At 43.2% G+C, this 12,142-nt stretch overlaps 1 protein-coding gene across 1 annotated transcript in view; it reads right to left on the minus strand.

Annotated features, from left to right (window-relative positions):
- galnt13 (polypeptide N-acetylgalactosaminyltransferase 13) overlaps positions 1-12,142 on the minus strand; it is a 403,934-nt gene that overhangs the window by 50,040 nt on the left and 341,752 nt on the right. The window contains exon 9 of the mRNA XM_067987444.1: positions 2,155-2,294. Within this exon, the coding sequence (XP_067843545.1) occupies positions 2,155-2,294 (140 nt within the window). The remainder of the gene's footprint in view (positions 1-2,154; positions 2,295-12,142) is intronic.

Below are 12,142 nucleotides of genomic sequence, written 5' to 3' on the forward strand. Positions count from 1 at the left end.
TGGATAAGAAAAATGGCTTTGAAACCTTCAAGGCTATCTAGAATGTCTATGCAAGTAATATCAAGGACATTAAGTTTATTACTAGAGCCTCCTATGATGGGTGGCATGCTACTAAACCCAAATTGTGACATGAATAAAATTGATGCATATCTGCCTCTGTTGGCAGTGGGAAGGCTTGGTCTTGCTGAATTTTTTGAAGCTAGCCTCTCCCTGAATTTAGAACATTAAATTACATACAAATTACAACGTGGAAATTAGCTGTTTGGTCCAGCCAGTCCATGTTGGTGTCTAACCTCCACATGAGCAGTTGTCCTAATCCCATGTGCCTACCATGTCCCCATTTCCCTTTATTCCCCTTTCCTTCACTCATCAATCTGACCTATTCTTAAATGGTGACATTGCATTTCACTAATTGTTTGGTATTGCATTCCATAGCCTCAAAACCCTCTGTCTAAAAAAGATTTAACAGAAGTGTTCAAAATTATGAGGGGTTTTGATTCAGTAAATAAGGGTAAACTTTTTCCACTGGCAGGAAGGTTGGTAATCAGAGGACACAGATTTAAGATAATTGGCAAAAGAAACAGGGGGGAGATGAGAATTTATTTTAAGGTAGCGAGTTGTTATGATCTGGAATGCACTGCCTGAAAGTGTGGTGGAAGCAGATTCAATAGTAACTTTCAAAAGGGAATTGGATATACACTTGAAAAGGAAAAATTTGCAGGGCTATGGGGACAGAGCAGTGGAGTGGGATTAATTGGATAGCTCTTTCAAAGAGCTGACACAGGCACAATGGGCCGAATGGCCTCTTCTGTGCTGTATGATTCCATACTTCCTGTCTTAAATCTCTTATATTTAATCTTATATCTATGTCCCCTCATTCTAGACCCCTCAATCACTGGAAACAGTTTGTTCCTATCAAGAGTGTCCCATTTCTTCATTATTTTAAATGCCTCTATTAAATCATCCCTTAATCTCCTATATTCTAAAGCGACCAGCACCGATTTTTCAAATCTGTCTTCATATTTGTATTTCCTCATACCAGGCAGGATCCTAGTGAGTCTGAGATGTACTGTTTCTATGGCCTCAAAATCCTTCCTATAATGTGGAGCCTAAAACTGCATACAATACTCCAACTGTAGTACTATACTAAGGATATGTAGAGGGCGAGATGTCCAAATAGGCTCCAGCGTATGAAAACATACACTCTCCTCCCTCCCCCCGCGCACTCTCCCTCCCCCTTCCACAAAAAGCAAGGTCAAGTTGCAATGTGGAAACATGTATATGTTTAAAAAGAAAGCAATGTGTGATACAATCCCCACCACTTAAAAGGTCCACGTTTAAAACGGGCAGTCGCTTATATTGGCCAAAAAGCGATAACCAGTATCCATTTGCATTAACGTCTAATTCAAAGTTGCTGGTTAGTGCTCCATTTATTTTGGGCAGAAACAGCTGTGCTTACTTTCTAGTTCGCACCTCATTAAGGTTTATCTTTTATTAAATCCACCTCTGCATCCAGTTTTGTCTTCTAGTTTGGCATACTTTGCAGTGTTGCACTGCCAGTTATTGGCACTGTAAAGGCCACAGCTTTTTTCTGCAAAAGTCTTTCCAATTTCTGTTCCCCCAGCCTGCATTAGCTTTGCTGCGATGTGGAAAGAATTGTATTGTACAAATGAAGACCCCTTGTCCAACATAATAGCCAGTATAACGCCTGAAGAAAGTTTATTTTCTCTCTCTCCCTGTAACGAGCCGCCCACAGCTCTCCGATTTCCAGCCTCTTCAATGGAAGCAGAAAAAATGTTGGCGAAAAGCCTTCACACACGTGACGGTGACTGGATAGATCCAGATAAAAAATGTGGAAATGTTAACTTTGAAAGAAGAGCAAACCATAACAGATGTGGAAAGAACGTGTGAAGCAAAGCTAACCTGGGCCGAACGGCCTGCTTCTGTGCTGTAAATTCTATGTAATTCTATATTTTTCAAGCTGGAACACTAAACAATCCTAAAACATGTCCTGGGACAAGTATGTTAGACCAGAACAATATTAGTGTTTTGCCTGAATTCACAGAATTAAAAAAAAAATTCTGACTTATTACGAGAAACAAGTTAATACTGTAATGATTAACAAGGAAAAAGAAAAATGCTCATGATTCCTACCTCACCAAGTAAGTAGTAATGTCGTGGAATTTGGGAGTCAGGATAAATATTTTCCAAGTACCATGAGAAAGATTTACACTTCAGTCTTTCTCTCAAGCCTCTTCTGGCTGACACATCCCCATAATCCACTTTAACAACACCTGGAAGTACAGAGGCACAGATAAAATGAGATGGAAACTTTAGTTTGAGACTAGTGGATCCATGGAACAAAAAATACAAAGATACAAAGATATAAAAAGCAGAAATCCCCATTTGTAGTGAGCTGGTTCTGAACTTTAAACTGATTTTGGGACTGACATCGAATCCCAAAACCTCTGTAATGTAACTCCATCCATCTGAAGATGAGATGCAACTAAGAAGTTCTTTCCAGCCAGTAGATACTGAACCTTCAATAGTTGCTTTTTGACAGGGACAGATGAGAATATCTCCTTTCAGAGATTTTGTACAAAATGTCCTGTCTTTTTAGTGGTAATCTCCCATTCTCCCTACCCCCACGCCCAAAAGCAATAAATTGAAAACTCGATAAATTACTAAGGATTGAAAAAAAAACAAAGTATGTGTCTTGCATATGATAAATCTTTATCATATATTATTATTTTCTGAGGATGTAAGTGAAATAATAGATAAGGGAGAACCAGTAGATGTGGTCTATTTGGATTTTCAGAAGGCCTTTGATAAAGGCCTTCTGATTCCCACATAAAAGGTTAGTGTGCAAAATTAAAGCACATGGGATTAGGGGTAATATACTGACATGGATTGAAAATTGGTAGACAGGAAACAGAGAGTAGGAATAAATGGGTCTTTTTCGGGGTGGCAGGCCGGTGACTAGTGGGGTACCGCAGGGATCAGTGCTTGGGCCGCAGCTAGTCACAATATATATCAATGATTTGGATGAGGGAACCAAATGTAATATTTCCAAGTTTGCTGACGACACAAAACTAGGTGGGATTGTGAGTTGTGAGGAGGATGCAAAGAGGCTTCAAGGCGATTTAGACAAGTTAAGTGAGTAGGCAAATACATGGCAGATGCAGTATAATGTGGGTAAATGTGAAGTTATCCACTTCGGAAGGAAAAACAGAAAGGCAGAGTATTATTTAAATGGTGATATACTGGGAAATGTTGATGTACAAAGGGACCTGAGTGTCCTTGTACACTAGTCACTGAAAGCAAACATGCAGGTGCAGCAAGCAGTTAGGAAGGCAAATGGTATGTTGGCTTTCATTGCAAGAGGAGACCACACCTGGAGTATTGTGTGCAGTTTTGGTCTCCTCACCTAAGAAAGGATATACTTGCCATAGAGGGAGTGCAGCGAAGGTCCACCAGACTGATTCCTGGGATGGCAGTACTGTTGTATGAGGAGAGATTGGGTCAACTAGACCTGTATTCACACGAGTTTAGAAGAATGAGAGGGGATCTCATTGAAACGTATAAAATTCTGACAGGGCTAGACACACTGGACGCAGGGAGGATGTTTCCCCTGGCTGGGGGTTCCAGAACGAGGGGTCACAATCTCAGGATACGGGGTAGGACATTTAGGTCTGAGATGAGGAGAAATTTCTTCACTCAGATGGTGGTGAATCTGTGGAATTCTCTACCACAGAAGGCTGTGGAGGCCAAGTCACTGAATATATTTAAGAAGGAGATAGATTCCTAGACACAGAAGGCATCAAGGGATTTGGGTAGAAAGCGGGAATATGGTATTGAGATAGAGGATCAGTCGTGATCATATTGAATGGCGGTGCAAGCTCAAAGGGCTGAATGGCCTACTCCTGCACCTATTTTCTATGTTTCTATTTGCTAGAAATAGGACAAAGTCTGTGTTCAAAACCTATTCTTTTTGCTTTCAGCTTGTGTGTGCTATATAACTAGAACAACTGTCAATGCTGCTTTAAATATACAATAAATCTCATTTTACCATTATGTAAATGTCAGCTTGGCTCAGATAGTAGCACCCTCACCTCTGAGTCCGAAGGTTGTGGGCTCAAGCCCCAGTCCAGGACTTGAGCTCATAATCTAGACTGTCACTTCAGTGCAGTATTGAGAGATTGAAGCATTGTCATAGGTGCCAGCTTTCGAATTAAATATTGAACCAAGGTCCCATTTGCTTGTTCAGGTGGACATTAAAAAGTCACATGGCATTATTCAAAGAAGAGTAGGGAGTTCTCTGGGTGTCTTGGCCAACATTCCTCCCTCACCCAACACCATCATAAAAATCCGGTTTCACTGGTTATTCATCTGATTTGCTGCTTGTGGGACCTAGCTGTGCACAGTTGGTTACCACAGTTCTGAATTTTTTGATGAATTCATTCACTTTTTCTCCCAGGATAGCTCAGCAATGTAAACTGCTCTGAATTAAAACCTACTGCTTAAAACTGGTCAGGCCCATTTGGGGTGCAATTCAAATTTGAATTAACCAATAATTCAATTTAAGAAGTTCAAATTAAACAGCAAATTTGGGACATGATTCAATTCGAATTAACAGGTAATTTCAAATGAAAAGGCATGGACAGCAGAGCAAATTGAACAAAGTTCAGCAATGGCAATGGAAGTGCAAAACCACTGAGGACAGCAAAAAGGCAGCAAAACAGAAGTTGCACTAGGTTTGGTGTGAAATGAAAATTCACAACATGGGAGCAGATGATACAATATATGAGCAAAGAAGTGTCAAATATAATAGGCACATCCTAGTCCACCACATGTCAGTGAACAAATAGCAAAATACTACAGTTGCTGGAAATCTGCAACTTGAATGTAGAAATTGTAGTATTGAAAGTCTAAAAAGATTACATAGCAACAGGAAGTAAGCCATTTAGGTCCTCGAGCTTATTCCACCATTCTATTAGATCATGGCTGATCTGTACCTCAACTCTATTTACTCACCTTTTCTCCATATCCCTTGAGATCCTTACCTAATAAAAATCTATTGATCTCAATCTTGAAAATTTCAAGCATCCACAGCCCTTTGGGGAGAGGGTTCCAGATTTCTACTATCCCTTGTGTAAAAAAAATGCCTCCTGATTTTACTCTGAAATGGCCTAGCTCTAATTTTAAGATTATGCCCCTTGTTCTGGCTTCCCTACCAGAGGAAATAATTTCTCTGTATATACCTTATTGAATCCCTTTATCATTTTAAACACCTCTATTAGATCACCCTTCAACCTTCTAAACTCATTTTTTGCAACCTGTCCTCATAATTTAACACTTTAATCAATAATATCATTTTGGTGAATCTGCGCTATATCCCCTCCAAAGCCAATACATCTTTCCTGAGGTGAGGTACTCAAAACTGAATGCAGTACTCCAGATGGGGTCTGACCACGGTTCTGTGCAACTGAAGCAACACTTCCTCACTTTTGTATTCCAACCCCCTTAAGCTAAAGGTCAATATTCTATTAGCCTTTACGACCTGCAATACTTCAGTAACCTGTCATTTAAATCTTTAACAATGAAGGCTAGAGGAGGTTAAACTCAAACATTAATTTTAAATGGGTGAACAGCACTAAAAATGTGAGCAGAAAAACAATGGTGGAATTTATTGTGGGTCTAGTTTATGTAGGATTGACTGCAGTTAGACGCTTTAATGGGGGCCATGTTTGTTCTGGGTGAGGCCTCCAAAATCAATACTTTTTTGGGATCTTACAAATCCCCTGTTCAGGTATACTTGCTCGATTCTGCATAGTACACTGACAGAGCGTTAGATGAGCACACCATTGCAAAATCATCCCTATAGACTATAACAAATGAAAAACTTCTTCTGTGTTTCAAGTCCGTAAATATCAGGAAAAAGTAGACAGGAATGAAATACAAATACCGCACTTGCACTGTGATTTCACTTTGTAAGAGCTGCTCTGGGAATAGGCTATTGCCACTCTCTCCAAATGCCTGTCTAACATTAAGACCTGGATGAGCCAAAACTTCCTCCAACTAGGTGTCAGCACAACTAAAGCCGTCTTCTTTGACTCATACAAGCACCCACGTATCACTGATCTTGATACCATCAATGTTAGCTGCCATCAACCCTGGCTGCTACTTCAGGTTAAGACCTGGACTACAAAACTTTGGTGTATTGCTCCACTCAAAGCTCAGCTTCCTCCCCCACATTCATTGAGTTATCAAAACTTTTCTTTTACCTCCATGACATTGTCCACCTCGACCCCTACTCCTACCTCTCCCCCTCTGCTGTTGAAACCCTTATCCCACCTTTATTATCTCAAAGTTACCCTGTCTCCACCCTCCACAAACTACAACTTGCTAAAAGGTCATGGCTCACATTATTGCCCACATCCCCATTACCCCTGTCCTCAGACGCTCCATACTCCCATCAACCAAGTCCTCAACAACTCCACTAGTTCCCTGCTTTCTTCAATCCAGTATCAGTGGCTATTCATTCAGCTACTATGTTCTACTCTCTGGAATTCTCTCCGCAGCACCTCTGACTTGTCACAACTTTGCCTGCCTTTAAAAGTCTCAGTAAGGCTTTTGTTGTTAACTGTACTTTCATCTTGCACCCGCCTTGTGCCAAGAAAGGGATCGTCCGCCACCGAAAAGTAAGTTTTGATTTTGTTTTTCAATTCACATGGAGCCAGGAGCAGCACGAGTGTCCCCCTGGCTCCACAGCATTCCACTGCAATCAGCCCCACACTCCCTCCCCCAACCGGAGGGCTGCTGCTGGCGAGGCAGGCGGCCCGAAATTCATTCCTGCAGAATCATCTCTGTGCTGGAACAGGTCGGCCCGAGGTAAATTAGACCGGCAAGCTGCAGACGCCTGCTGTACGTCCCCAGGCAGCTCGCCGGCGAAGTGGACATCAATTCTGGACCGTTGCGACTGGTACCAACTCTTAGCTAGGTCCTCGGAGGGGATGGGGGGGCGATCGGGAGGGGGCCGAGTGGGTGCCAGCAATGGTCTTCGGAACTACTGTGGAGCCGGGAGGAGCATTCCTGCAAGGAGTCCCTTAACAGGTGTTAAGCCCCTTGAATATTCTAGGAATATGCCTGTTTTAAGAATCCTGGCCCAATGCTGGCTCCACTCAACTCCAACAAATTTTGAAAAGGGGATTGTAACAGGCGTTAGACCCTGATTTACACATTTAAGGGACTATCGCCTGTTTTAGGCATCCACCCGGGTTGTCTTAAAAAAAAATGGGCCCCACGAATTTAGCAGTGCGACCAATGCCTACACAGATTGGTTACATGCCATCCCACTGCTGTATCTGTATGCTTTCCACCCATTTTAAGCCTGATAAACTGGTGCAGTGCGTATCAATTTCTACTCCTACGTCTCCTACAATTCAGAAGCTGTACCTTTCTATAATTTGCCTTTGTAGAGTAGCATGGGTCATCAGATTAACGACAACATTATTTGCAGTAAATTGTGTATTAGTCTTGTGTTAAAATCCAACTCTCCTTAGATTGGCAGAATATCAAACACAATTACAGGTTTTTACGGATAAAAGCAACTAAATGTATTGATTCATATTTAAATGAAAATGTGAAGCAGAAAACAAGTTGAGTTCTATCGATATAATGTACCACAGAAATACAATGAGTAAAGTGCAGAACAGATTTATTGGTTTTTTGAAGAAAAACATTTAGAAAATAACACAATCTCTAAATTGTCAAATTCTGCCCACCTTGAACCCTTTAATCTTTCAATCTCAGCACTGACTGGACTTGAATCATGAGGCGCATGATGTAAACAAACATGTTATGAAATTCTCTTCACCTGAAATCACCAATGTTTCCTTTTCCAGCCAGAAAAAATGGTGTCTCATTAGCATATAATCTGGGTTTCCAGGGAAACAAAATTAGGAGCTTAAAGATGTTACGATTCAAAAATACTGGTGGCTTACAACAGTATTCAGTTACACACAGTACCCTTCAGTAGCGATGATGCATTTTCATCTGTCTCACAAGCCACTATTCATTTCAATCTAAACTCATGGAGCTCAATTTTAAAACCAAGCCAGGAAGGGGGCAGGGGGGTCAAATTGAGGTTGGGAAACCCATTAGTACGGGTTTCCCGGACGTCGTTACGATTTTGACATAAAGACATCTTTTAATTTGTTTTTGTCAGTTTTCTGTCCGACTGACCGGCTTGATTGCCAAGCTGGTCGCAGTCTGATGAGAGACCAGTCAGGGAGAGGACGTGTTCAGGTAAGCCTGCAGGTAAGTCTTTGTTTTTATCGATGGGGGGAACACGGGGTGGTGGGGGGCATGGGTGGGCACAAGGGTGTGGTTGAGCATAGGTTGGCATGGGTGGGCATAGGTTGGCACAGGATCGTGAGTCATGTGGGATGGGATCAGGGGTCAGTCACGGGGCGGGCGGGGTGTTGGGATCGGGGGTCATCGCAGGGGTCCGCGATTGTTGACTGGGAGGATCAGGGGTCGGAGGATCGGGGGTCGGGGTTTGGAGAATCGGAATGTGGGGGGAGGATCGGGGGTCAGGGGTGGGAGGATCGGTGTTGGGGGAAGGATCGGGGGAGGACCAGAGTCGAGGGGCAGAGGATCATAGTGGGGGGGAGGATCGGGGTTGGGGGTCGGAGGATCGGGTCAGGGAGTGGAGGATCAGAGTTGGGGGGGAGGATCGGGGTCGGAGGATCGGAGTGGGGGGGGGGATCGGAGTGGGGCGGAGGATCGGGGTCGGGGGAGGAGGATGGGTGTGGGTGGGAGGGAGGATCGAGGTTGGGGTCGGAGGATCGGAATGGGGGGGGGGATCGGAGTGGGGCGGAGGATCGGGGTCGGGGGAGGAGGATGGGTGTGGGTGGGAGGGAGGATCGAGGTTGGGGTCGGAGGATCGGAATGGGGGGAGGATCGGGGTCAGGGATCGGGGGGAGGGGGTCCGCAATCGTTGTGGGGGGGGGGGGGTGGGTCGGTGCAGGTAGGCTTGTTGGGCCTGGGGGAAGTACTCCTGCTCCTCCAGGCCCACAAGCTGTGCCTTTGTAGGCACCTACCTGTTAGTCTCGGGCCTTCTCGCCTCTTTTCACGAGGCGTAAAACAGGAAGCCCGGGAATCCCGGCCCCCCGGGGTTGAAATTGTGAAGTCCAGAAAAATGGAGGCCCGAAGCCTCCTTAAAAGGTCTTAAGGCCTGACCCGCCTCCTGGGAGTGGGTTGGTCACCCGCCCCTCTTCCCACCCCGGTGAAAACCAGCAATAGGCGGGTTGGAGGTGGGTTGGGGATAGGTCTGAAATGGTGGCAATTTTCAATGCCTCCCACCCCCAACCCACCCGTTTTTCACTTTGAAAATTGAGCCCATGGAGTCAGAATTTTTGCTACCGTCTGCTCATCAATTATGGGTTTACAGGGTACAATAAGCTTCAATTTTGAGCAACTACAAAAGAAAGGTATATAGGAAAGAGCATCACAGGAAGGTTGCAGGTAACAGTTTGAGCATTACACTCCTGGGGCCGCTAACTCAAATCTATGTCAAGTTGTGTCAAACTTATTTAAGTAATACCATAAGTCATCACACAGAAATGTTCATTAGTGATGCATTGGTTCCAACTATTAAGAGTACATTGTCATTACATAATAAATTGCTTGTCATCTGGCAGATATGTGTGATAGTTTAGTGCTAAGTATAGCACTGCTAATGAGAAAATCGGACTGAATTCTTAACTGTTCTACAATGACAAGTAGAAAACATTTAAAATATATACATTCTGCACTTTTCAACTTCAAAGTCCATGACGTAGTAGCTAAGTTACTTAAAAACACTAGGGCCGAAAATCTTTGGCTGGAATTTGCGGGGTCAAGGGGAGGTCACACTATTAGCATACCATTACCGGGCACCCGTGCCACTAGGGAAATGAAAATCAGGCAGTTTCTATAATGCCCAAGCAGTGAAGATGAAAATTACCCCAACACCTCTAACAATACAGCACTCCCTCGGCATTGCACTGGAGTGTCAGCTTAGATTATGTTTAAATTCTGGAGTAGGACTTGAGTATACAACCTGCTGACTCAGAAGGTGGGACTGATATCAATTGGGTCAGATAGAAGGCAAAAAAAGTAACAGAAATTAATGCCACAGCAGATATGGTCAAAGGATTAGAGAAATATTGAAACTGAGAAGAGATACGATATAAACAATTTTGTGCAGCCAATTTTGTGGCTAAATACATTCTGTTTCAAGCAACAACCAGATATTATAGATGACATCAAATGGCCAATTACTGTCCTGGCAACTAAAGAAGGCAAGCAAAGTAATATACTGGATAATCTTGAGTTGAGAATGGCTGTTACAAATTCGAGATTGCCACAAGTCTTTACTCGGGTTCAATGGTGTCAGTTGCTCCCTTAAGTGGTCCAGTTGCCTGCTTTTTCTTTTACAGAAGTTGACTACCGTTGCCTTTTATCTGCTAGCACCAGGGGCTGGGAGTGTAACAATGAAACTTCCTTGTGATCTGGACCAGATCTCTGTGTCTAATGTATGTGTACTCCTTTAATCTCTCCAAAGGTGGACCAAGGTCACTGCAGGCGAGGCATCGTCTGGTTTGGTTTGTAAGCTATTTTATAGCCAAAACATATGGAATACTGAGTATGATTAAAGTGACTTAGCACAATCAATTCAACTTCTGTTTGTGTACCATTACAAAAGTGATGAATATGCACCCACTAGTCCACTTAGGTGGAGGGGATCCTTTTATTATACAGAAAGATAGATTTACTCTGCTACCTGTCCTACCAATAGTGCAGAAGCTGTTAGTTTTTCCCTCACAGTCCTTCTGCTGCCTTTCCTGACTTTGAGTTTCCACACTGATTCTTAGAAAGCCTCCCTTCAAAAACTCGCAGAGGTCAGTCACTGCCTACACCAAGGTTCTAGGTGTCTCCTGAATGACCAGCCATTGCTAACAAGTTGGCCATTGTTTGGGTTCTGTGCAAAAGAACTGCCCCTCTTGTCTATCGATGGATGGCCAACCCAGCAAAGGGCCGTATGGGAAAACAACTCCCTTTCTGGCAAGCTTCTGCCCAAAGTACACATTAGGAAAGCTCATCTGCGTCCTATTTGTGAAAAATAATGGTCACAGAATCCTGAACCTTGGCAATGGCAAAGACATATTAAGAGAGGTAGTAAAGGCAATAATTAAGAATTTACATCTGAACAAGCACTGAGGCTAATGACGAGGAAAAGCAGATTTTTGTGTCTTTGACAAGGTTACTGAGGTGACAAAGGAACTGAATTGTACAACGATAAAAGCAGTTCAGTAAGAAAAATATTTAAGGCTGTAAAAGCTATGGCTTTGGGGAAGGCTGCAGTAAGGAGGATTACCCATGCGAGTATTATTTCAGAGGTGGAACTGGTACCAATTGAGTGAGATACAGGGCAGAGAAAAGGCTTTCCTTGAGAATAACAGAAATTAATACCACAGCAGATACTGATATAGTCAGGGGAATTGGAGAAATATTGAAACTGAAAAGAGTTATGAATATAGGCAATTCTGTGGCTAAATACACTCGCCAGGAATATCCTCAGGAGTTCTCCAGCGGGAGATCGTGGATCGCTCGGGGAAATATAGCATAAAAGGTGTTAATCTGGGGGTTTTGCCAGTCTCCCGCTGAAGTTATAGCAAGGGGTATGGTAGTGTAGAGGTTACAGCCCCGATTTTAACCTAAGATGCTCGGTGGGAACCGGACAGCTTCAGGTCCAACACCCGTTTTACATCTCGTCCGACTTTACTCTTTACTGACTTCAACAGAGTGTAAAATCAGATGGGATGAAAAACGGACATCCAACCGAAACCTGCCCCATTCCCGCCAGATGAATTAAATTAAAATAGAGGCTTATGTTACTGGACTAATAATCCAGAGAACGTGAGTTCAAATCCAACCATGGCAGTTTGAGTATTTGAATTCAGTTTACAAAAATCTGGAAATAAATAAGCTGACATCCGTAAAAGTGACCATGAAGCATGAAGATTGTCATAACTGCCTAACTGGTTTACTAATGTCTTTTAGGGAAGCAAATCCACCATCCTTATCCGGTCTGGTC

Source organism: Heptranchias perlo, chromosome 7 (assembly GCF_035084215.1).
Source record: "Heptranchias perlo isolate sHepPer1 chromosome 7, sHepPer1.hap1, whole genome shotgun sequence".
NCBI lineage: Eukaryota > Metazoa > Chordata > Chondrichthyes > Hexanchiformes > Hexanchidae > Heptranchias > Heptranchias perlo.